At 47.6% G+C, this 27,406-nt stretch overlaps 1 protein-coding gene across 2 annotated transcripts in view; it reads right to left on the bottom strand.

Annotated features, from left to right (window-relative positions):
• Positions 1 to 27,406, bottom strand: part of SUDS3 (SIN3A corepressor complex component SDS3) — a 92,577-nt gene that overhangs the window by 22,300 nt on the left and 42,871 nt on the right. Inside the window, exons 7-11 of one of the 2 annotated variants that reach the window (XM_088449248.1) lie at positions 17,959 to 18,054; positions 10,801 to 10,862; positions 10,068 to 10,103; positions 6,897 to 6,918; positions 4,298 to 4,403 (exon numbers count right to left, since the gene is read on the bottom strand). In XM_088449248.1, the coding sequence (XP_088305374.1) occupies positions 4,298 to 4,403; positions 6,897 to 6,918; positions 10,068 to 10,103; positions 10,801 to 10,862; positions 17,959 to 18,054 (322 nt within the window). The remainder of the gene's footprint in view (positions 1 to 4,297; positions 4,404 to 6,896; positions 6,919 to 10,067; positions 10,104 to 10,800; positions 10,863 to 17,958; positions 18,055 to 27,406) is intronic. The other variant, XM_088449249.1, reaches the window with a different exon arrangement.

Genomic DNA, 27,406 nt, shown 5'->3' with positions numbered 1-27,406 from the left:
AATACCCTGTCCCAGAACGAGCAGAATCAGTCCAGAAGATGAAACCACCCTGGAAACAAATAATCCAGCCAGATGACAATCTCCCGAGAGGTGACAGATGGATAAACAGGACCGCCAGCCATCATACGCAGCTTTATCAAGAAAGTATAAAGGACAGGGGACAACTGAAGGAAGCCAGAGTAAGGACAAGGACTTCCACCGATTACAATAAGCCATTGTTCCAAGTGAGTTTTAGAGTGGAAAGTAACCCCCGCCCCACACCCAGTTTTCCAGCAGGTTATTACGACACAGTTCCCCCTCTATGACAGAGAAAACACTGAGTGACCCCAAATTGAGTCGTCATGGGGGTCCAGGCAATCTTCAATGACAAGATGAAAGCTGTTGTTGGCACCACACGTGCCATCACCAGTCGCAAATCACGGTGAATATGCGTAAGGTCAACCCTCAACCCCTTCAGTTTATCCGTAATTCGTCGCTTAAAAGTGCCCTGAGCATGAAGCACCTGCTGCAATGTGTTAACAGGTGGTGCATATAAAGTCTTACTAGAGGGTCCCCGTAGCAAATCGAAATTAAAGGACATATGAGCAAATCTAGTCAACTCTCCAGTTACTGAGATGTGGTAATATTCTCCCGTCATGGCAGAAAAAGGAGCTGCAGACAGTGTAAAGGCCAGAGGAGAAGGCAAGATGGCAGAGGCTCAAGGCACCGGAGCTGCCACCAGTACAGACCATGCCCGAGGAGCCCAGCAGGAGAAAATCATCAGCAGCAGGCAAAGAAACCAACAATCAGTTCACATCAAAGGGAAAACCCCAGCCGTAGACCAGGCAGCCACAGCAGTGCACTGTAACAGAGCAGACAGAGCACAAGCACAATGGCGGCAGCATGAGTCAGTGGCATAGGCAGACCGACACGAACCACTGCAATCCCTTACAGCCAGGACCCCCTGGAACCTGCACACCAGATAGTGGAGGCAGAAGGAGGGCAGACACAGACTCTTCACACTGCACTTTTCTTACTATGGCAGTGCCCTGGGGCAGCTTAGCTGGGCTAGTTTGGGGTGTCCTACACTCTGGATTTCAATCGTAGTATGTTAGGGACCTACCCTACAGAGGTTACCTGGATATGGTGGGTAGGCCCATGACCTTGGCCAAGATTATGCTAAAAACCTCTATTGATTGCAAAATTGTATTGCATTTATATATTATTAATAATTTGGAGTTGTGCACCTGAGATTTGTCTGTTTTTGTGCCTACAATTAGTCTCATCAGGTAGCACCTCCCATTATATATATTCAGGGTGTGCAGTCCAGAAACCTTCCCATATACTCCATTTAATGTGCTTTATTGCACACCTGAGGATAAGGAGACGCCCTCAGTCTGGATTAGCACCCCTACCTTATTGGTTTAAAAGCATGGAGTCTTGTAATGAATATGCACACTGGTATTAGGCACAATTCTAGGTAAGTCCTACAAGTTTTATATACTGTAGTGCAATTTTGGTTCATTTTTGGGGCATGGGGCCCCCTGGATTGCCTTTGTTGATCTGTTTCAGGGCACCGCATTATAACACATTTTTCTTTTATGACACATTTTAACCCTTCACTGTGTTTATTATATATGTACCTCACTTTTTTTTTCATTCTTTATATGCAGCAGTAGCTGCTCCTAACTATCTTTCACACTGCACTTTTCTTACTATGGCGGTGCCCTGGGGTAGCTTAGCTGGGCTAGTTTGGGGTGTCCTGCACTCTGGATTTGAATCGTAGTATGTTAGGGACCTACCCTACAGAGGTTACCTGGATATGGTGGGTAGGCCCATGACCTTGGCCAAGATTATGCTAAAAACCTCTATTGATTGCAAAATTGTATTGCATTTATATATTATTAATAATTTGGAGTTGTGCACCTGAGATTTGTCTGTTTTTGTGCAGACGCAGACTCTGCAAGCCCAGGAGGAGAGACAGCCGCGGGCTGGACAGCACACAATGCAGGGAGCTGATGCAAACTGCAGGGATTTTAAGTATAGTCACCGAGCACGGAGAGCACCCAAAACTGCACCGGATGGTCAAGTAGGTGCAACACCTGTAGCAGAGGTTACAGCCCTGGACTACCAGGGAAACAGGATAATTGAATGAGAAGTATTGGGAGCTTCAGCAAGCTGCTCCTCACTTCATGCTTGGCCCATCCCCCTATCAATCTTACTATACAAGGATACTCATTAACAGAAAATGGGCTAAAACTTATTGGTATACGCACAGGATTGGGTGTAGGCAGAAGGCAGTCATGTGTTTGTTCATAATTTGTGCTATACATTACCAACTTTAGTAAGCACAATAAGGAACATAAATAGTTGATGTTAAAGCAAACACTCCCAGGTACAAATTCACTTTACCAAGGGCACTACTGACTGGGGCCACTTTGTGCAGCAGATTTCCCAGAGGCACCAAAACTAGTCTCACAGTCATTGAGGAGACCATAATCTGCCCAAACCTCTAAGTTCACTGAATATGGAGGAAGAAAGAACAATTAGAACCTGCAAACAAAGAAAACAAGACTTCTGATTGTGTCTGCCCCCCACCCCAACTGCATTGATTTTAAAAGAGGTCACTTAAAAAAAGATTGAGTTTAGGTGGTAAGTAGCTTTAAAAACAGAAACACTGTGTTTAGTCCTATTTTCATAGACTGAATATAAGTCATTTTAGGTTTGGGTATTGGATACAATTAGTCGGAATGTGCTTAAGATCCCAACAATGCAGTCTGTCTGGAATCCCAACCACAGAGAGAACACCGGTGACAGAATCCCGACGTCGGAATCCCGGCAGATGGCATCCCGATCGCAAAGAGACTGGGGAAAGGCAAGTATCAGCCGCAGGGCGGGGGGTTAGGTTTAGGCACCCCAGGCGGATTTGGGGTTAGGCTACGGGAAGGTTAGGCTCTAGACATTTAGGTTCAGGCACCACCGGGAGGAGGGTTAGGCACTAAGGGGGTAGGGTTAGGTTTACATTACTCACAGTTTCAGTCGGGATTTGAAACATCGGGATGCTACTCTGAGTGTCCCGTCCATCAGTACTGTCTACAGATTCCCAATTAGTCTACACAGCAGATACAGATGTGCCCTCATACATCTATCATTTTTGCGCCATATAGCACAAGATGCTTGGCGCAGTTCCCTTGCTGTGCACTTTCCTCAATTTTGCATCTTAATCTGCATATTGTGCACTAGATGCATAGGGTTTTTTGTTGCAAAGGAAGTGGTATAAAGTCGTAGATCAAGCACTGCACACTTTGGGCCTGATTCAGACCCGCGAGCGATATGCACTCGCAAGTGGGTCGATGGTGGCCCAGTGCGCATGCGCGAGACCCGGATAGCGACGGGCAAACCGTCGCTCCTGGTCTCGTACCAAAGGGGGGTTGCTGTCGATGTTGAGTGACAGCACGCCCCCTTTGGTGGGCAGGCCGGGGGCGTGGCTGCCCAGACGGAGGCGTTCCCATGGGAACGCCTACCGTCTGGGGCCGGCCCCACTGTCAAGAGCCGAAAGCTCTCTGGGGCTTGCGGCAACGAGACCCTACCACAAGGGTCTCGTCGTAAGCCCGATGGTCGCGATGGTCTTGACCATCGCGGCCATCTTCCTGGCCGCTCGCTATAGCTGTGGATGGTCACCCACAGCTATGCGAGCGGCCAGGAGGCCGCTCTAACAAACAAGGCCGGCCCTGATTCAGAGCGAGCGCTCTGTCTGAGCGTCCGGCTCTGAATCAGGTCCTTTATCCTCAATGTTGCGTCTTACTTCGATTATAGTGTACTTCATTAGATACTAATCCTGATCAAGCATAAACACGCATGGCGCGGATCACTTGTATCGGACCTGCCTTTTGCTTTTTATTTACCCTAGGTTGTGTACCTATTCCTCAATTTTGCACCTTAGTTTACTTATAGCGTAGTAGCTACTTCGGATTGGTGTTTTGGCACAGCTATGTCGCAAAGTCCGTGGCCAGATAAATGGTGCTATTTGGCACGATATGAGCTAAGGTGTATATGGACACATCTATATGTGTGGCAGACAGGAGAAGAGAAAATTAAATACCCCATTTAAACCAAATGTTTATTTATGCCTACAAAAGCAGTGATATAACAGGTGAAAAAATGCTTCAAAAGTGAAAAACTATTGGGGTTCCTAAGAAATAATTTTACAGGCAAACAGGGTAAAAGAAAGGTAATTATACTTTGTGGGCTATGAACATTTATGACAAAATGTTTCATTAGTTTATGTTTTTAGTACAGACGAAAATAAACTGTTTACCATCTTTTATCGTAATAGAGCTTTGCATCCTCTATCCGAGCTTCAAAACGCTGGACAGGTGATTCGGCTTGTGTTGCTGGAAGATGTTCTGGAGTTGATGGCGATACTGAAAAGGAAGTGTACAAGAACTAAACAATAGTCCATCAAGATTGAGTTACATGACAAAACCAAGAATAGGGATTGCTCACAGCTGCATATAGCATACTGAAGTCTTTAGAAAAAATAAAGCTGGCAGTGCACTCCTCTGGGACCTGAGAGTCTGGACGGAAGCTGCTAATTGCTAAAGAGGTCACCAGTCTCTTAATTAGACAAAATATAAACTGAACTAGATAGCGCTCATCTCCTGAGGAAGATGTAAATGGGTAGTGTGTATACTATCTCATTGATTTCAGATGGGTAGTATGTATACTCTCAATGATTTCAGATGCAGGTATTGAGTTAAATGATTTTTATTGAAAAACCATGTGTATTACAGTAAAGACATGACAGACCAACAAGGATACAATGGGAGAGGATGGTGGGAATGGTGTAGGAAAGGTGGAATCCTCCTTTGAGGGGGGGGAAGTTGGTTAATATAGGTTAAAAAATATGCATAATAAAACAAAAATCGTATACAGAATCCCAAAAAATCAATTAAAACTAGGCTATTTTTAAGAATCAAAATTAATAAAAACTTCAGAAAAAAGTAATAAAATGCTTAAAATTAAAAAGTAGGACCAGGCATAATAATCTTAACAAAGTATCTCCCGGATCAAAGTTCTAGAATCCTGACCAGTCCTCATATGATCAGTCGGCACGGTTTGTAATGGTGTATGAATGTCAATGTCACAGTGTCAAGTGTCCCAATCCTTATGAAAACCGGTCCCGTACGGTGGTAATAAGGATGGCTAGCAGTTTTATACTGAAGTCTTCATGCTAAACTAAATCGTTCTGTAAGTTTTAAACATCTGCTTTGGAGTACAGAGCAACTTCATCTTGTATTACTCTGTAATGAAGAATGGAGTGCTTAAAAATAGTGTAAATCTCCATGAAAAATTAGAGATTGCCTGACAGAGATGTTGATATTTAGATGAGGTACGATGTGCTAAACACGGTCTAAACTTAAAATATGTCATGGATAAAGATCAGTGCCAGACAAAAAAAAAAAAACCCGGTTTGAATCATTGAAAAATGCTGTAATATATTTTATTTCCTTTAACATAAATAAACCACATTTATTTCTATTTTTAAATTCCAGTCTGTATCTGGACCTCCCCACTACTATATTACATTCTTCATTGGTCACAGGCCTTCACTGATTGGCTATAAAGAATGAGCAAAGCCCCACCTTACATTATTATAAGTCACAGGCTGTGTATTACTAAGCTTACTATACATGATATATTGGGTGTATTTTTAATTAGGTAAGTGTGCGCCAAGCTTTCCCGCTATAACTTTGCAAAAAAAGTGCTGTCAGCATTGGACAGAGACTGACGGTAAAGCGGCTTAGGCATATTGGGGCAGATGTATGAAGCTGTGGAAAGTGATAAAGTGCAGAGTGATAAATGACCAACCAATCCGCTCCCACCTCTCATTTTTCAAACACAACCTGTAACATGACAGTTGTGAGCTGATTGGTTGGTTGTTTATCACTCTGCACTTTATCACTTTCCAGAGCTTCATACATCTGCCCCAAAATCTACCATTAGGATACTATGCTAGAGATGTGGGTGGTGCTTCGTCTGTCTGTAATGGAATAAGAAGATGATCTTTTAGAGAGCTGCAGTGAAACGTCAGGCTAATGGAGCGTACACACGGTCAGATTTGTCAGACTTGTCAGATTTGTCAGATGAACGATTGAACGATTAAACGATTTGAACGATTTGAACGATTTTACCAAAGTTTTGAACGATTTGAACGATTTGAACGATTGAACGATTTTTGACTGCATTAAAATGAATGGAATCGTCCAAGTCTGACTGCAAACACATCAGATATCAGAAATCGTTATCTGACCACGCGCATCGTTGATCGTCCATCGTTCAGGCATGTCAGATATGAACGATTTTCCTTCAGATATGAACGACTGAACGATTTTTAAATCGTTATCGTTCATATCTGAAGGAAAAATCTGATCGTGTGTATGCACCATAACACGTACTGGTTGGTGCATGTTACCTTCATGGTTCAGATCTGAAAATTATAATTTTGGGAGTTAATTGTACTCTAAGGCACCTTTGAAACCTGGTGGTCTTACAGTGAAACTGTATTAATGTTTATTAATATTTAACATTCAATTGATGGCTTTGCGCTATTGTGCTTTATCACAAACTTTAGTAACAGCCTGGTGCACATTTAACATGAATGTTGTGTACATCCCCATAGGATCAATGATTATTATGGCAGCAAAAATTAAAATGCATTTAAAACTGGGTGAATGCAGCAAGCACCACAATCATACAAAGTACTGGGGGTATGCAACTTTCATTTAGTAATTTCCATATAGCATTGTAATTATGCAGAGAACCTCATTTTACATTTAAAACAGGACCAGAATTAAAAAGAACTAATGACATTGTTACAGTGTTAGATAAAGTTGGTATTCAGAGATGCAACTTACCAGGTCTTTTAGGAGATTTTAACTGTTAGAAAGAAAATATGGATATAAATAAAATGTATGCAGTCAGCAGCAGAAATATTCTTCTAAAAACAAAGTCAAATCTTTTCAGTACATTCAAATGGAAAAATATTTTAGGTAAGGTTTGGACTTAGTTAGCATACTCCTTTGTATTAACCTGTGAAAAACGTTACTATAAAGACATTGCGTGGGTAAATAACACTACACAAAGTTGAATGGAAGGACATCAGCCACTAGTAAGGTAACTTAGACCGCCTTATTTATACTTTAACTACATTTGCCTGCCCCAGACTGAACTATATTTATAGTTTGTGTAAAGATTACCAACCTGTAAAAACATTCAAACACATACATTTAGAAATACTCTCATACCGTGCCACAACACTACATAACCATACAGTTGACAGTTACAGATATACATTCCCAGAAACACGCATATAGATATATGGACCACCCCAAACAGGTACTGTCACAGCAGCTGCTTAACAATATTGAGCGGCAGAAGTGTCTGAAGAGGCTGGAACATCACATAGAAGTCATACCGTTATTAGTGATACAAGCAGGTGCATTGAAACATGTATGCATTTACTATACCCATGGATTTACTGAACCCCATTTCAAATTAGTTGAGGATGAAACACAGATAGTGACTATGTTTAACTGGCATAGTAAGCAAGGCCATAAGCTACCGACTGTCCAGGATAGCACCCACCATGGGCGCCGGTCGAGGTGGGAGGCACAGTCTGGCTCAGCAATAAAAACAATGTTATACCCGGTTGTGCCTGCAGCTGCATAACAGTGGGAAGGGCTCTCTAGCCAGCTCATTGGTCGGAGCTTCTGGTTCTGGGCTCAGTAAGGAAGCCGACATTATCTTATGGACCAGATATGCAGCACCCATGATGATGTAACACAGCAGAGTAGAAGTTCTAGTTATTGAAGTCCTTCCCTTTGCCAGGGGTGCCTGGGCCTTTAGATACAATACTGATGGGCAATTTCTGCTAATGTACCAATGGTCTGAGTGGTTCAGAGAAGCAGACAGCTAGTACGAAGGTAGAAAGGGCAACATCGGATAATGCAATGCATTAGTGGACTGCTTAGTGCCGTAGATGGTAACTGGGACTTAGCAGCAAATGTGAATGAGAAGGCAGCTGGTTATACACATGACAGAGGGGAAAGGGATAGATCTGGCTGCTGAGGTAGTAAACAAGGATAGTCAAGAGCCAGGAGCAGTCAAGGCTTGTGCTATTTGTGAATTTGGCCACTAACCTCCTCCTTTACTTATGTGTAAAATGTCAACTGAGGAAGTACAATTTGCTAGATAGGGGGAGAAGAGTAGGTGAAGTGTGCTGGAGACTGGGGGCGGCTTGTGATTTCTCGCAGTGGTATTAAGAGGGAAAGCAATGAATGAGCAGTAGTGCACGCAGGGGGGGGTCTTAGTACCCAGAAACACCTGAAAAACAAGAGAGCGGGCACCATGTTTATTAAGCCCCGCCCCTCGCTGCAAAATGACGCAATTCACGGGTCAAAGGGAAGGAGGCGGAGTCAATATGACAATCTCATTAGATTTACATCATTTTGGCCCCCTCCCCTCGCGAATGAACAGCAAATCACAGCATTTTGCTGCCAGGGGAAGGGGCCTAATTACATGGTGCCCGTTCCCGTTCCCATCTGCTGGAATGTGAATGTGTGTGTGTGTGTAAGACCTTAAAAATCCTACTTTTGCCCCTGTTAGGGTATGATTTGTGCCCTCAACAAGGGACTTCCTTGTCCATTACACTTTGCTTCAGTATATAAATAACAATCATTAATGATTGTATATAAAACATAAACACCATCATACAGAAACCACGTCGCACACTAAGCTGAGGAGACAGGTTAAACTGTGGTGTTGGATTCATGCGTTTCAGGGTTGACCTAATCTATTGTAGAACACTATGTAAGATCATAGAAAAACTGCACACACTGGGCCTGATTCAGCAAGGAACACAAATGCAAAGATGCACGCAGGCTATAGACGTATGATTTATGCACACAGGCAGCTTTGCAATTGCGATCCTTGCAATAATGAAAATGCAGCAGGAGATGTATTACACACCCTGCTGCATTTGCGATCCCAGCACTGCGATGGAGGTCCCAGGCTGGGATCACCATCGTGACCATTGGTGGTCGATGGTCGCGATGGACGACGGCCAGGCAGCTGAGTAAGCTTCAGGCTGGTCGGCTTGCGAGCCCAGCAGACTGCGCATGTATAGTATTGGTTACACAAATGGTAAGCTAAACTGCTTAGATAAGGTTATTTGGTTATCAGTCCAACAAATGGATCAAAGAGACCAAGTCATGGAATTGGAAAATGACTGTACATATACAGACAACAGTCACCGGCTGATCGTACTTGCCAAGCAAAACAATAAAAAACTGATTTACTGGTCAATCTAGCCCCACACAAAGAACAATGTAATAACTGACCAAATCCTTCCATTAGTGGCCAGCAGTTCACTTCCTGACCATTTTCAGAGCCATTAATCTTAGCATAAGATGAACCAGTATGAAAAGACAAACACTGTACAGTATATGTAGTCTTGAAATGAACATCAATTGTATTTCTTATGCAGCCAAATGTGATCTGTGTGTTTTTTGACATACGCAATTTCACACTCAAACGTGGAGACTGTGTAATCTCCTTCAAAAGAAAGGCTTAAAGGCACAAAGTCTGATGGGCATATGAAAACAATGTGCCTGCCGATAATAGCTCTCTCAAATATTCCCACTCTCTATATATTTAGAAAGTATTTGATCAATATGTGCAAGTGACAATAAGTTCACTAGAATAATTAAAAATATTGACAGAGTTAACACTGACTGTCTGATAATTAGGGATTGTATCTTAGGCACTGACCCAACAACATGTTAATTGCTTCAACAAGATCTTGTACTTTGCTCTCGCTTTTAATCAAAGTATTTGCAGTGTTAATATTTGTAGTAAGGATACTTCATATTTTAGAAAAAAAAACACATACTTTCATACATTGTATAAAATATTGAAATAAAGTGAAATTATAAATAGCAAAATAAAGTTAAAACTATTCAACACACTTCAATGGTTATTTTGGGTGGAATTCAGCAAGTTATTCTATTATACAGATTTCTTCTTACCTGGGGTCTGTTATTGCCATCCAAAATGGGGTTTCCCTAGGAGTCCAAAAATCAAACAATTCAGCTTCCTTCAAATATAAATCACTATTATTGTCTACCACCAACCACAAGTGTACTCCCATTCACATTGATAGGAAGTTGATGTAGGAGGAACACCACAACCTACTAATTGGAATGAGGAACACGACACTGGAGTGTTGAAGCCCCCATGTAAACTAGATCAGGATACTGGACCCCAGGTTAGCAGAATTCTGTAGTACAGCATAAATTCTTTAACATGACCCAAAATTAGCATTTCCTTTGCGGTCTACATTAACTAAAGAAGCTTAAGTAATTTCTCAACATAATCAAAATGACCGATGTATTATACATGCAAAATAAGATAGTAGTGCTCTCCCCTGATGCCCGTCTACTTGCCTAGAACTTGTGCTGCCCTGCACCTTACATTGTGGTGTTTGAACTACAAATAGTAAGCCCATCTCCTCTATATGAGAATAGCCTATGCTGTATTAAAAAAAAAAAAAGTGAATCAGCAAATACTCTATAGTTCACAGTGCACTCAGCATCAATTTTTATGGTTTTTATTTCCTTTGTTGAGAAGCATTTAATTTTCAAAGTTTGTTGCAGACAGAAACTAGGTTGCATGAAGTCAAAATAGCGATCATCATTTAGTGTGAAATGGAATCTGAAACACTGACCTATCATTGGAAATATGGAGTTAAATAACCCTCACCTTGTTTAGTGTCCTTAAGTCTTCCATTATTTGCTCATCTGTTAGCAGATAATTAAGCTGGGGTGCAAATGTTAAGGAAGATGGAAAAGAAGCTCAGAATAAAACACTCAAGCACTGATATTTGGCAGTAACGGTTCCATGAAAGTGATGAGTCTCCTACTCTGTATTATCACATTATTTGTTGCCAAACAGTATAGGCATCAATCTATAAGTGGAGTTAAAGTATACTAGCCATAGAACTCTACGTAAGGAATTCAATTAGCCCCTATAATTTACCGGGTTTGAAAAAGGGTGGTAACCTCGGGCTTTAACGCCCAGGGCTATTCAATTGGAGCCCCTTTTTCTCGCCCGGTAAATTAACAGTTAATGGATATTAGCACATTCCCGGACCTATGTGCTTACACAGTTGCGGCACACGAAAACAGGCCATTTATCTTGGATTTCTCTTCGAACCTCAAAAAAAAAAAATCCCTGTTATCTGTAGCGGCACATTGCTTTGAATTGAATTCCCCCCATCCCTTTAAAATACGGTTGTTTACTGGTAAATATTTACATAATGAAGGGTAGAAAGAAAAAAAAAAAAAACCACACACAAGCTTTTGGATTTTTTTGTTTGTTTTAAATTTGTAGAACACTTTAGCTTCTTAACAAACGCATACATTAGTTAAATGTAACAAAGTGCATCACATGAAAATGGACTGATGAAACCATAGCTTAGACCAGTGATTCCCAACCTCGGTCCTCAAGGCACACTAACACTCCTGGTTTTAGTGATATCCATGCTTCAGCACAGATGGTTAAATCAAAATTACTAAGGTACTAATTAAGTCACCTGGGCTCAGCTATGGCTATCCTTAAAACCTGGACTGTTAGTGTGCCTTGAGGACCGTGGTTGGGAACCCCTGGATTAGACAAATAATATGAGATATGGTAAGAACTTACCTTTGTTATCTCTATTTCTACGAAGTCCATAGGGTTCCACAGGATACCTTGGGGGTATAGGTGATGACGTCAGGCATCGGGCACCATAGTTAACTTTTCAGCCTCAAAGGATGCATCAGGGTCCCCCTCCTATACCCCACCCCCGAGCCAAGGCATCTCAGTTACGTACCAAGCCATAGGCTGGAGGAGGAGAAAGAAGAGAGAGAAGAAAGATCTGGACACACACAAGAATCACATTCTCACCAGAGAGACGGAAAAACCGGTGACCAGAGTAAAGCCCATCTGCAGCACGGTGTGACAGGGCGGGAGTCCTGTGGAACCCTATGGACTTCGTAGAAATAGAGATAACAAAAGGTAAGTTCTTACCATATCTCATATTTTCTACATCAGGGTCCATAGGGTATCCACAGGATACCTTGGGGATGTCGCAAAGCAGTATCCTTTAAGGGTGGGGACACTCCTGTGCAGAAAGGAGAATCCGCCGCCCAAAGGAAGCATCCTGAGAGGCAAAGGCGTCAAAAGCGTAATACCTCACAAAGGTATGAACAGAGGACCACGTGGCAGCCTTGCAGATCTGGACTGCAGAGGCACCACGTCGAGCTGCCCACGAAGGACCCACAGACCTAGTGGAATGAGCCCTCACAGAGGATAGAACCGGAAGGCCTTCACGAAGATAAGCTTCTGAAATTGCAATACGAATCCAACCTGCCAAAGTTTGCTTTAAAGCAGGCCAACCTCTTTTACGGAAGGCATAGAGGACAAACAAGGCATCCAACTTCCTAAAAGAAGAAGCGCGGTCAACATAAATCCTTAAGGCCCGCACAATATCCAAAGTGGCCTGACTCACTGAAAGATCAGGTGAATTAAAAGCCGGCACAAAGATGTCCTAGTTGATGTGGAAACTTGAAACTACTTTAGGAAGGAATCCAGGACGAGTGCGCAGCACCGCCCTGTTCCTATGAAAAATCAGAAAAGGGGGTCTACAGGAGAGAGCCCCTAAGTCAGAAACACGTCTGGCCAAAGCAATGGCCAGAAGGAATATTGTTTTAGCTGTAAGCCATTTAAGGTCCACTGAGCCCAGTGGTTCGAACGGCGGTCCCTGGAGAGCTCTCAGGACAACAGCCAAATCCCAAGGAGCCACCGGTGGAACAAAGGGTGGCTGAAAGCGAAGAACACCTTGCATAAAGGTGCGCACATCAGGGAGCGCAGCAATCGTACGATGGAATCAGACTGACAGGGCAGACACCTGCACCTTCAGGGAAGCAAGGCGAAGCCCATGGTCTAGGCCACCCTGTAGGAAAGCCAACACTCTAGAGGCAGAACTCCCAAGGGGCATAACCTCTAGGTCGACACCACTGGAAGAACGTATGCCACACACGATGGTATATTCTTGCAGAGGATGGCTTCAGAGATCTTAGCATGGTTTGCACCACAGAGCCGGAAAACCCCCTGGACCTTAACATGGCCGTCTCAACAGCCACGCCGTCAAAGACAGCCGAGTTAGGTCCGGGTGAAGACAAGGACCCTGTGACAGCAGACCCGGCCGCAGTGGTAACCGCAGAGGAACGTCCACTGACAGACTCTGAGGGTCCGAGAACCAGTGCCGCCTGGGCCACTCGGGAGCTATCAACAGGAGCGTACCTCCTTCCTGTTTGAATTTCCGGATTACCCGCGAAAGAAGGAAAACGGAGGAAAGAGTCAGGCAAACTGGAACGTCCACTGGACTGACAGAGCATCCACCAGAGACGCCTTTTCATCTCTTGTTCGAGACCCGTACACCGGCAACTTGTTGTTGTGCCAGGACGCCATGAGGTCTACCTCTGGAAGACCCCACCTGTCCACCAGAAGTTGAAAGACATTCTGGTGCATCCATTCGGATGTACGTCCTGCCGGCTGAGAAAATCCGCTTCCCAGTTGAGGACTCCCGGGATGAACAACGCTGATAGAGCTGGGAGATTGCGCTCCGCCCAGACCAGGATGCGGGACACTCCTGTGAGTGCCGCCCGACTTCGGGTTCCTCCTTGTCGATTTATGTAGGCCACGGTGGTGGCGTTGTCCGACTGGACCTGCACGGGGTGACCTTGGAGAACCCGATGTGCCTGCTAGAGAGCGTTGAACACCGCGCGGCGTTCCAAGATGTTTATTGGAAGCTCCTTTTCTGCCTGAGTCCACCTGCCCTGGAACAAGTGTGGACCCGTGACCGCTCCCCAGCCCCGGAGACTGGCGTCCGTTGTTAACAGGACCCAGTTCGCCACCCAAAATGGGCGACCCTTGTTGAGGTGGGTCGTCTGCAACCACCAGGCTAGAGACAGGCGAATCCCCGGAGTGAGCACCATCATCTGGGACTTTAGACTCTGAGGCAGTCCATTCCATTTGGACAGGATCAATTGCTGCAGAGGTCTGGAGTGAAACTAGGCATATTCCACCATGTCGAATACTGACACCATGGAGCCCAGCAACCAGACAACTGCGCACCCTCAACTGCAAAGCAGAGATCTTTACCTCAGTCACAAAGATCCGCTGCTGCCTGGAGTCCCACAAGGCCCCGAGGTGCAGGATCCTCTGAGACGGGGTCAGGGTGGACTTTTGTCAGTTTATCAACCAGCCGTGACGCTGCAGCACTGCAATCGTCAGGTCCAGATAGCGTAGAAGGAGCTCTGGAGACCCTGCCAACAACAGGTCGTCGTCCAGATACGGTAACATTCGGACTCCCTGCTTCCGCAGGTGAGCAGTCATGACCGCCATGACCTTGGTGAACACTCGTGGAGCTGTCGCCAGTCCAAAAGACAGCGCCCGGAACAGGAAATGTTCGTTGCGGGTTGCAAACCTGAGGTATTGCTGATGGCGCAAAAGAATAGGGACATGCAGGTAAGCGTCCTGAATGTCCAATGACACCATGTAATCCCCAGGTTCCAGCGCCAGAATAATGGACCGAAGGGTCTCCATCCGAAACAGAGGCACCCTCAAGGACTTGTTGAGGGCCTTGAGGTTGAGTATAGGACGGTAAGACCCATTGGGTTTCTGCACCAAAAATAGATTGGAATAGAAACCCTGGCCCCTCTAGGAGAATGGAACAGGCACTATAACTCCAGCCTGGAGCATAGTGTGCAAAACCTTCGGCAGTTCCAAGGCTTTGTTCCGGTCTAGTGGAAGGCCTGTGGTGAAGAACCGGGATGGAGGCCTGTGCCGAAAGGAGAGGGCATACCAGTGAGAAACCACCTCATGAACCCAGGTGACCGTCGTAGTTATCGACCAACACTGGGCGAACTGAAGCAGGCGGTCTCCCACTTTGGGATCCCCAGACCGTCAGGCCGCAGGCTTGTCATCTGACTTAGGGCTGGACGTCTGGTACTACAGGCCTGTTTCCTGGACTTGGCCGATTTCTTGGGCCGAGCCTGTCGGGGAAAAGACTGTGCTTTAGGCCAACCCTGGGCCCTGTAAGGCCGAAAGAATGACGTACCAGAACTTGAAGGGACCATAGCAGACAGGAGACATGCAGATTTGGCTGCTGCCAGCGTAGCTACAATTTTGTCCAGATCCGGACCAAATAGGACTACTCCATTAAAAGGCAAACCTTCTAAGCCCTTTTTGGAATCAGCGTCCGCTTTCCAAGATCGCAACCATAAGGTATGACGAGCAGCAACAGCTGCAGAAGAAATCCTTGAGGTGAGGATACTGATATCCAAGGCTGCTTCATTGATGTAAGTGGCCGAGTCCCGGAAATTGCCCACCAACTCGGCCTGTTCAGCCGAACAGTCAAGAGTCCAATGATGCCTCCAAACTATCAGCCCAGCGTTCCATAGCTCTGGCTACCAAACACACGGCCATAGCCGGTCTGGACGCCCCCCCCGCAAGGGAATAAATGGACTTTAGGCAGATTTCCACCTTGCGGTCCGTAGCATCCTTCAAGGAGGACATGGAATGCATGGGCAAAGTGGCACTGCTGACTAGGCGTGTCACATGGGAATCCACCTGCGGAGTGGATTCCCACTTAGAAAAATAATTGTCAGCAATTATTGTCAGGCCGATACCGTTTTCCGGGATGTTTCCACGCCTCCTCTAAATGGTCTACTAGCTGACCAGAAAAAGGAAATACTGTGGCGTCACCCTTAATATCCTTGAAAAAGGCATATTTGGATTTGGACACCGGAGGATCATCATCCTCAATAACTAAAGCCGTGCGGACTGCCCAAATAAGGCCAGGAATATATACCTTTGACTTAGCGTCCGACTCTTTAGTACGGAGAGGTCCCTGGTCAGATAAATCCAGAATCTCCCCATCATCGGATGTCACGTCGTCATCCTCATAAGGAGCAGACAGAGACGCCACAGGCCGCAACACAGACTCCCTTTGCAAAACATCCGACAAATGCTGTACTGAAGATGTCAGAATTAACCCACGCAGGCTCCTGTGAAACCTCTGGAGGGGAAATAGGGAGATTGTGGGGTACCATCAGTTGTCTCAGGAAACCCTGCATGGTTGACGACACCACTGACTGCTGGGACAATCCCATCTGGGAAAACGCAGGTGGCGGAGCTAACTGGCCCACTAGAGTTGTAAGCACCTTAGCGAAATAAGCCCAGGGAGGTTCCTGTACCGGAGCCGTGACAGTAATTGGCCGTGCCAATAAATAACACTGCCGACATAGCCCCTCCAGGTTACCCTCCCCCTCCGCTATTGGTACATTGCACTTAGTACACATAAGCTGTAGAGGAAATTCACTCTCAGACATGATGGGAAGTATGTGACCCCTCTCACTGATACTCGTTAGTATAGTGGGAGAAACACCCTGCAATCACCACACCGCAAGGGCTTTAGCAGAGTAAGAGCCGGGACAGTAAAATGGATGACAGTAGAAAGTGAAAGTACAGGCAGCAGCGCTAGCAGAAGTCACATACAATGCAGAAGAAATTAATCCCTGCACTATCAGCGCTGTTTCGCAACAACACAGACACAGAGTCTGGTAGGACACAGCGCTGCATACACTGACCTTAAACCAACGGAGGAGAGGTATGCTGGGGAACCAGACCGCGATGCCACCGATCAGCAGCTTCCAGCAGCGTTCACAGTGCAAAGAAGGCCACCGAGGAGCAGAGAGGAGGCGCGCTGCCACAGGACCAATCGGCAACGCAGAGAGGGCTGTGTGCAGCGGGGGAGGCGCCGGCTGTATACAGGGAAGGCGCGCTCCCCTGGCATGCAATTAACCCCTGGGACGCCGCAGCGCTTGCCGCTCAGCTGCAGCCCGCTGTCCCAGGGGTATAGTGGAAGCGCAGGTTAGTACCTGGCTCCACGCTGCAGCTAGTCCCCAGGGAGCCCCCTGCCTGGGGACTGTGGACCATGTTCTCAGCAGGGACCCACCGTGGGACCCCCGCTGCTTACCTGCTCCCCTTAGATCCGGCCATGGCCCGAAGCATCTGGGGTCACCGCTAGCCATGACCCCAGACACTTACCAGCATCCCCGGATCAGTACCGGCGGGGTGTAGGGGAGACCGCATGGACGTCGGCAGTGACTGTCCATGTTGTACTCCCAGATGTGCAGCCACAGCTGCCTTGAAAGAAACTGCAGGGGCCATTCTTATCCCCCCTCTAAACAGGTGCTCCGACTCCGAGCCGGGCACCAACGAAACTGAGATGCCTTGGCTCGGGGGCGGTGTATAGGAGGGGGACCCTGATGCATCCTGGGAGGTTGAAAAGTTAACTCTATGGAGCCCGATGCCTGACGTCATCACCTATACCCCCAAGGTATCCTGTGGATACCCTATAGACCCTGATGTAGAAATCTCAGTGCAAACCTTGCCAAATTAAAATTGTATTAGGGATAAACTGGATAAGAAGTCAGAACGATAGGACAAAACACTGATAATGTAAAAAATGTAAATAATGTTAAAATGACCTTGTTAATAAAAACAAAATTATGCTTCTATTGCTTTTTTCCTGCTTATTAAATAAAGGTACACGGCTCCACCAACACTTTTATCCAATTAATTATTTTTACTGGAATGATCACTATTAACCTGATAAACCTAATATGAGATGTTTCACCAACAATTCATATAAAAGATGGAAAACCAACTGATGTTTATTTACATTACAGAAATAAATGAAAAAAAAAAAAAAAAAAAGATGGTGGTGGGAGGGGAAAGAGTCAATACACAAAAAAAGGGCAAAAATCAATCTCTACAATCTAAAAAAAAAAAAAATCATGCAAAGGATATCAGGAGCTGGTTTCCTCCGTTTGTCAGGAATTGGCACAGGATCGTTGGGCCGACGCCGCAATTTACGAGTCATGATCGGTTTCACTTCCATGGAATCTGATAACAGAAATTTGTTACAAGACTTCAGAGTAAATAAAGTTTTACTATTAAAAAGGTCCAATAAACCTGATTACACAGTTCTCTTATGAAAGAATGCAGCAATACCAAATATATAGGATAAATAAAGACAAGTTTTTATCTGAATAGATTATACAAACAATTCAATATACATTTCAGAAATATATGTAGTGCACATATGTCTAAGTGGCAATAATGACGTAACCCAAATGCAGTATGATGTTCCACCTGCAAACCACATTGCTTCTTCTTTGAGTACCGCAATCTATAGGAAAGCAGAGGAAAGGGGGCAATCCATAGGGCAGTCAGTTATTTTTATTCAGCAATAACCAACTCATTGGAAACGTGTGTACCAGACAAAAATCGATATAAGCATACAGCAAGATGCAGTTTTATCGTACTTTAGGATAATACATACATAAATGCCTATATTGTGAATGCATACTTACCCATCTACACACACACACTCCATAGTCACTGCCTAGAACTGGTTAGGAACGCAATCAGCATGCAGAAGAGTTGAATTTCTTCATGGCATGGATAAAACAGGGTGCTATAAGCATTCCTTACAAATTCTGGTCTATGTTGACATCATAGCATCACACAGTTACTGCAGTTATGTCAACTGCACATTCATGCTGCAAATCTCCCATTCCACCATATCTCAAACGTTCTCTATTGAATTGAGATCTGGTGACTGTGGTGGTAAATGAACTACAATAAACCCATTGTCATATTCATGATCCAGAATTAGGTAAGGTGTGCTTTGAGATAAGAGTTAATATCCTCCTGGAAGTTGACGTTAGAAGATGGTAGACTGGTCACAGAGGCATGCCCAAGTTCAGAAACAATACACAAGTCGACTGTGGCATTCAAACAGTGCTCAAGTGGTAATAAGGGACCTAATGAGTGTCAATTAACATTTCAGACATCATTAAACCACTACCAGTCTGTACTGTTGACATAAGGCAGGATTAATCCATGTTATTTACATTAAATTCAAACCCTGCCATCTGCATGTTGCAGTAGAAACAGAGACTTGTCAGACCAGGCAACATTTTACCAATCAATGGTGCAGTTTTGGTGAACCTGTGTCCAGGGAACCTAAGGTCCCTGTTCATAGCCGACAGGAGTTAAAGCCAATGCTGCTATAGCTCGAACCCTTCAAGTTTTGATGTGTTATGCCTTCAGAGAAGCACTTCTGCTTGCCACGGACGCATTGGTGTTGTTTGAAAATCCTGGGCAATAGCAGCTTCTGAGATACTCAAACCACCCCATTTGGCACCAGCAACCATTCCATGGTGAAAGTCACTTAGATCATATTTCTTACCCATTCTAGGGCTTCCTTCAAATAACAACCGAATCTCTTGACCGATTCAAAGATGTACGCAAACCCGATTGTTTGCAAACACTCTTTACACTGCACTTTTCTTACTATGGTGGTGCCCTGGGGCAGCTTGGCCAGTTTTGGGGGGTCCTGCGCTCTGGATTTGAACCCTAGTATGTTAGGGACCTACCCGAAAGAGGTTACCTGGATATGGTGGGTCAGCCCATAACCTTGGCCATGATTATGCTAAAAACCTCTATTAATTGCAAAATTTTATTGCATTTATATATATTATTAATAATTTGGAGTTGTGCACCTGAGATTTGTCTGTTTCTGTGCCTGCAATTAGTCTCATCAGGTAGCACCTCCCATTATATATATATAGTCAGGTTGTGCAGTCCAGAAATCTTTCCCATATAAGCTTTGACTTACGCAGCCTGGCCAAAAGGAGCAACCATCGAGATTGATGGTTGTGATGATGATTATCTGAGGCAACTCCTGCGAATGCTGCACTTGGATCGCAGATGCAGCAAGGAGGTGTCCATTTCCTGCAGACACCTCCTGCTGAATTTGCAATTTGTATTTGAGTTAAACGGTATTGCACAGCCAGTTTCTCGCCTGCATGCTTTTCTGCATGGAGTTGCTGCAACATCATTGGCTGATCAGCTGCCTGCACGAACAAGACGGTGGACAGAGTAAAGTAGCCATTGAGCATGTGTGTATACATACGGGTGGGTGGGTGTGTCATACCCCATAGAAGAAAAGGAACATTGCACTGTTCGAACGCCAGTGTTACTTGTCGTCCCAGGATTAAAGGCTGCTGTTACAGTGTCCTCATACACTATTGCCTCAGTCGTACCAATCAGCCCTTCTTAGCATGCAGTGTCCAGTGTGACACAAAGAAATACAATGGGCACATATCAAATTAATCAGTGCAGTCTCATGAAGCAATTTTGCTGCATCAATAGCGGCTTATACAAGCATTCAATCAAAAAAAAAAAAAAAAAATTGCTGCTCCGTTCAGATCATTTGCGTTAGGCGTTTTGCGGCTAGGTGTATGAGGACACATCTGTATCTGCGGCAGTGACACGCCGGTCGGATTTTACAACAAGTGCCAGGCAACCCTGTCCACGATAATATGAGATATGGTAAGAACTTACCCTTGTTATCTCTATTTCTACGAAGTCCATAGGGTTCCACAGGATACCTTGGGGTATAGGTGTGACGTCAGTCGCTGGGCACCATAGAGTTAAGCTTTTCAGCCTCCCAGGATGCACTAGGGTCCCCCTCCTATACCCCGCCCCCGAGCCAAGGCACCTCAGTTAGTTATCAAGCCATAGGCCGGAGGAGGAGAAGGAAGAGAGCAAAAAAGATCTGGACACATACAAGAATCACATTCTCACCAGAGGGAGACGGAAAACCGGTGACCAGAGCAAAGCCCATCTGCAGCACAGGTGCGACAGGGCGGGAGTCCTGTGGAACCCTATGGACTTCGTAGAAATAGAGATAACAAGGGTAAGTTCTTACCATATCTCATATTTTCTACTTCAGGGTCCATAGGGTATCCACAGGATACCTTGGGGATGTCCCAAAGCAGTATCCTTTAAGGGTGGGGACGCTCCTGTGCAGAAAGGAGAATCCGCCGCCCGAAGGAAGCATCCTGAGAGGCGAAGGTGTCAAACCTGTAATACCTCACGAAGGTATGGACAGAGGACCACGTAGCAGCCTTGCAGATCTGAACTGCCGAGGCACCACGTCGAGCTGCCCACGAAGGACCCACAGACCTAGTGGAATGAGCCTTCAGAGAAGGTGGGACCGGTAGGCCTTCATGAAGATAAGCTTCAGAAATAGCCATACGGATCCAGGCTGCCAAAGTTTGCTTTGAAGCAGGCCAACCCTTTTTACGGAAGCCATAGAGGACAAACAAAGCGTCCGACTTCCTAAACGAAGAAGTGCGGTCAACATAAGTCCTTAAGGCCCGCACAACATCCAAAGAGGCCTCACCCACGGAAAGACCCGGTGAGTTAAAGGCCGGAACAACTATTTCCTCGTTAACATGAAACTGGGAAACAACTTTGGGAAGAAACTCGGGCCGAGTGCGGAAAACCAAGAAAGGGGGTCTACAAGAAAGAGCCCCTAACTCAGAAACACGTCTGGCCGAAGCAATGGCCAGAAGGAAAACAGTCTTAGCTGTTAGCCATTTAAGATCCACTGAGCCCAGTGGTTCAAACGGCGGTCCTTGGAGAGCCCTCAGGACCACAGCCAAATCCCAAGGCGCCACAGGTGGAACAAAGGGCGGCTGAATGCGGAGAACACCCTGCATAAAAGGTGCGCACATCCGGGATTGTAGCAATCCTACGGTGAAACCAGACAGATAGGGCCGAAACCTGTACCTTCAAAGAAGCAAGGCGAAGCCCATGATCTAGTCCCGCTTGCAGGAAGGCGAGAATCCGAGACAGACGAAACTCCCGCGGTGCATAACCTCTCGGTCGACACCACTGGAAGAACGTATGCCACACGCGATGGTATATCCTCGCGGAAGACGGTTTCCGAGCTCGTAACATGGTACGCACCACAGAGCTGGAAAACCCCCGGGACCTCAGCATGGCCGTCTCAACAGCCACGCCGTCAAAGACAGCCGAGTCAGGTCCGGGTGAAGGCAAGGACCCTGAGACAGAAGGTCCGGTCGTAGTGGCAACCGCAGAGGACTGTCCACGGACAGACCCTGAAGGTCTGAGAACCAGTGCCGTCTGGGCCACGCGGGAGCTATCAACAGGAGCGTCCCTCCTTCCTGTTTGAATTTCCGGATTACCCGTGGAAGAAGGGAGACCGGAGGGAACAGGTATGCGAACCGGAACGTCCACCGGACGGACAGAGCATCCACCAGAGACGCCCCTTCGTCTCTTGTGCGAGACCCGTACACCGGCAACTTGTTGTTGTGCCGGGACGCCATGAGGTCGATTTCTGGAAGACCCCACCTGTCCACCAGTAGTTGAAAAACGTCCGGGTGCAGGGACCATTCCCCCGGATGAACGTCTTGACGACTTAGAAAGTCCGCCTCCCAATTGAGCACTCCCGGGATGAAGACCGCTGATATGGCCGGAAGATTGCGCTCCGCCCAAACCAGGATCCGAGAGACCTCTACGAGAGCCGCCCGACTGCGAGTTCCTCCTTGCCTGTTTATGTAGGCCACGGTGTAGGCCATGGTGGTAGCGTTGTCCGACTGGACCTGCACCGGGCGACCCTGGAGAAACCGCTGTCCCTGCTGGAGAGCATTGAAGACCGCACGGAGTTCCAAGATATTTATTGGAAGCTCCGCTTCTGTCGGCATCCACCTGCCCTGGAACAAGTGTGGACCCGAAACTGCTCCCCAGCCCCGAAGACTGGCGTCCGTTGTCAACAGGACCCAATTTGGAACCCAGAACGGACGTCCCTTGTTGAGGTGGATCGTCTGTAACCACCACGCAAGGGACAGGCGAACCTCCGGGGTGAGCACAATCGTCTGGGACTTCAGAGACTGAGGCAGCCCGTTCCACTTGGACAGGATCAGGTGCTGCAGAGGTCTGGAGTGAAACTGGGCGTATTCCACCATGTCGAACACCGACACCATGGAGCCCAGTAACCTCATCGCCGAGTGTAAGGACACCCGGCGGCTGTGCAGGCAACTGCGCACCCTTGACTGTAAAGCAGAGATCTTGTCCTCCGTCACGAAGATCCTTTGCTGTCCCAAGTCCAATAAGGCTCCAAGATGCAGAATCCTCCGAGACGGGATTAGAGTGGACTTCTGCCAGTTGATTAGCCAGCCGTGCCGTTGCAGCAGTGCAATGGTCAGGTCCAAGTGGCGTAACAGGAGCTCCGGAGATCCTGCCACCAATAACAGGTCGTCCAAATACGGCAACATGCGGACTCCCTGCAGCCGCAGAGAAGCCGCCATGACCGCCATCACCTTGGTGAAAACACGTGGTGCTGTTGCCAGGCCAAAAGGTAACGCCCGAAACTGGAAGTGGTCGCTGCGGATTGCAAACCTGAGGAACTGTTGATGGCGCAAAAGAATAGGGACATGCAGGTAAGCGTCCTGTATGTCCAATGACACCATGTAGTCCCCAGGTTCCAGCGCCAGAATGATGGACGGTAGGGTCTCCATCCGAAACTTCGGGACCCGCAAAGACTTGTTGAGCGCTTTGAGGTTGAGAATCGGACGATATGACCCATTGGGTTTCTGTACCAAAAATAGATTTGAATAGAAACCCTGGCCCCTCTGGGAGAATGGAACAGGCACTATAACTCCAGCCTGGAGCATAGTGTGCAATACCTTCCGCAGCTCCGTAGCCTTGTTCCGGTCTGATGGTAGACCCGTGGTGAAGAAGCGAGCCGGGGGTCTGTGCCGGAAGGAGAGGGCGTATCCGTGGGAAACCACCTCCAGAACCCAAGTGTCTGTCGTAGTGGTCGACCAACACTGGGCGAACTGTAGCAGGCGGCCTCCCACCCTGGGATCCCCCAAAGGGAGGCACGGACCGTCAGGCCGCAGGCTTGTCATCTGGCTTGGGGGCCGGACATCTGGTACTCCATGCCTGCTTCCGGGGCTTGACCGATTTCTTAGGGCCAGCCTGTCGAGGAAACGACTGTGGTTTGGGCCTGCCCTGGGCCCTAGATGACCGAAAGGACGATGGTCCAGAACCAGAAGGAGCAGCGGCCGACGGGAGACAAGCAGATTTGGCTGCCGCCAGCGTGGCCACAATCTTATCCAGATCCGGACCGAAGAGAACTTCTCCGGTAAACGGCAACGCTTCCAGACCTTTCTTGGAATCTGCGTCCGCCTTCCAGGATCGCAGCCACAAGGTGCGACGAGCAGCCACCGCTGCTGAAGAAATTCTAGACACCAGAGTACTAATGTCTAGAGCCGCCTCGTTGATGTAGGTGGCCGAATCACGGAGATTGCCAATCAACTCCGCCTGTTCGGCCGGACAGTCGGATTCAAAAGAAGCCTCTAATGAATCCGCCCAGCGCTCCATCGCTCTGGCAACCCAGCAAATGGCCATAGCCGGCCGTGCTGCCCCCCCTGCAAGGGAATAAGCGGACTTCAGGCAGATTTCTACCTTGCGGTCCGTAGCATCCTTAAGGGAGGACATAAATGGCATCGGCAATGTGGCACTACGGACAAGACGGGTCACGTGAGAATCCACCTGTGGAGGGGATTCCCACTTAGCAAAATAATTATCCGCGAACGGATAAGCCACCGCCAGGCGTCTCTGCGGCTGGTATCGCTTGCCAGGCTGTTTCCACGCCTCCTCTAAATGGTCCACCAACTGACCCGAAAGAGGAAAGACTGTGGCATCGCCCTTCACATCTTTGAAAAAGGCATACTTAGATTTAGCCGCTGGGGGAACTTCGTCCTCAATCACCAAGGCTGTGCGGACCGCCCGAATAAGTCCAGGAATATATACTTTGGACTTAGCATCAGCGTCCTTAGTATGGAGAGGTTCCTGATCGTAAGGATCCAGAATCTCCCCATCATCAGACGTCCCTTCGTCATCCTCATAAGGAGCGGACAGAGACGCCACCGGCCTTTTATGAGGCCGCATCACAGACTCCCCTTGCAACACATCCGACAAGTGCTGTACAGAACTCGTCAGGGAGTTAACCCACGCTGGCTCCTGAGAACCCGGGAGCGGGGAAATAGGGAGACTGTGGGGTACCACCAATTGTCGTGGGAACCCCTGCATGGGTGACGACACCACAGACTGCTGGGACAAACCCATCGGAGTAAACGCGGGCTGCGGAGCTAACTGGCCCACTAAAGCTGTTAACGCCTGAGCGAAACAAGCCCAGGGCGGCTCCTGTACCGGTGCTGTAACCGTAATAGGCCGCGCCATGGACAAACACTGCCGGAAAAGGCCCTCCGCGCTACCCTCCCCCTCCGCTAACGGTACTTTGCACGTGGTACACTGTAGCCTTAGGGGAAAATCACTTTCAGACATGATGGCACCACGTATGTGACCTCTCTCACCAATTAAGTATTAAATAGGCGAGAGACCACCCTGCAGCACCGCACCGCAAGGGCTTTAGCAGACAGAACAGGGACAGTAATAAAGCTGACAGTTTAGAGAAGAAAAGTTACAGGCAGCGCTAGCAGTGTCACATACAATGCAGAGAAATAACAATTCCTGCACTAACAGCGCTGATCACTCAACTACGCACAGGGCCTGGTAGGACACAGCGCTGCATACACAGACCTGAGCCACAGCGGAGGAGAGGTATGCGGGGGGACCCAGACCACGATGCTTCCGTCCATCGCTTCCAGCAGCGTTCACCATGCATTCTGGAGAAGATGGCCGCCGAGGAGCAGAGAGGAGGCTGGCCTGGGGGAGGAGCGCTGCCACAGGACCAGTCGGCAGCATGCAGAGAGGGCTGTGTGCAGCGGGGGAGGCGCCGGCTGTGAGACAGGGAAGGCGCGCTCCCCTGGCATGCATTTAACCCCTGGGACGCCGCAGCGCTACCGCTCTGCTGCGGTCCGCTGTCCCAGGGGGTAGTGGAAAGCGCAGGTTGGTCGCCTGGCTCCACGCTGCAGCCAGTCCCCAGGGAGCCCCTGCCTGGGGACTTAGGACCATGTGACCAGCGGGGACCCACCGCGGGACCCCGCTGCTTACCTTTGTCCCCCTTGGATCCGGCCATGGTCCGGAACATCTGGGGTCACCGCTAGCTGTGACCCCAGATGCTCACCAGCATCCCCGGATCGGTACCGGCGTTCTGGTACCGGCGGGGGTGTAGGGAAGACAGCATGGACGTCAGGACTGACTGTCCATGCTGTACATCCAGATGTGCAGCCACAGCTGCACTGAAGAAAGCTTCAGGGGCTCTTCTAGCCCCCACTCCGACAAGTGCACCCGACGCCGGCCGGGCACCAAACTAAACTGAGGTGCCTTGGCTCGGGGGCGGGGTATAGGAGGGGGACCCTAGTGCATCCTGGGAGGCTGAAAAGCTTAATTCTATGGTGCCCAGCGACTGACGTCACACCTATACCCCAAGGTATCCTGTGGATACCCTATGGACCCTGAAGTAGAAAACAAGAGATATGGTAAGAACTTACCTTTGTTATCTCTGTTTCTACGAAGTCCATAGGGTCCACAGGGTTGACCTTGGGGTTATAGCTGGAACAGGATCCATGGGCACCACACAGTTAAGCTTTTAGCTCCCAGGATGCACTTGGGTCCTCCTCTATACCCCGCCCCCGAGCCACTGGCACCTCAGTTGGTAAGCAGCCTAGGCCGGAGGAGAATATGGAACAGAGAGAAGGAAGACTGGAACACACAAGAAACCATACTCACAGCAATAGGAGACGGAAAACCGGTGACCAGCCACACAGCCCATTTGAAGCCAGGTGCGTCAGGGCGGGCGCCCTGTGGACCCTATGGACTTCGTAGAAACAGAGATAACAAAGGTAAGTTCTTACCATATCTCTTGTTTTCTACTTCAGGGTCCATAGGGGGTCCACAGGGTTGACCTTGGGGATGTCCCAAAGCAGTTCAACTAAGGGCGGGGACGCTCCTGTGCTGAAAGGAGCACCCGGCGCCCAAAGGAAGCATCCTGAGAGGCGAAGGTGTCAAACGCATAGAACCTCAAAAACGTTTGAATAGAAGACCAAGTGGCCGCCTTACACAGCTGAACAGCAGAAGCGCCACGTCTAGCAGCCCAAGAGGGACCCACAGAACGAGTGGAATGAGCCTTAACAGAGGCTGGCACAGGTAAACCCTCTTGTGCATAAGCCTCACAAATAACGGAACGAAGCCAACGGGCTAACGTTTGTTTGTTGGCAGGCCAACCCCTCTTGTGAAAACCAAAGAGGATAAACAAGGAATCAGACTTCCTAACCGAAGCCGTCCGGTCTACATAAATTCTAAGCGCCCGGACCACCTCTAAGGAAGTCTCACCAGCTGAAAGATCAGGGGACTGAAAAGCTGGCACAACAAGTTCCTGATTAATGTGGAACTTCGAGACCACTTTGGG

The sequence above is a fragment of the Taudactylus pleione genome, unplaced genomic scaffold, assembly GCF_031769625.1.
Source record: "Taudactylus pleione unplaced genomic scaffold, aTauple2 ptg000479l, whole genome shotgun sequence".
Classification (NCBI taxonomy): domain Eukaryota; kingdom Metazoa; phylum Chordata; class Amphibia; order Anura; family Myobatrachidae; genus Taudactylus; species Taudactylus pleione.
The sequence above is the reverse complement of the archived record's forward strand: the minus strand, read 5'-3'. Positions and strand labels throughout refer to the sequence as shown.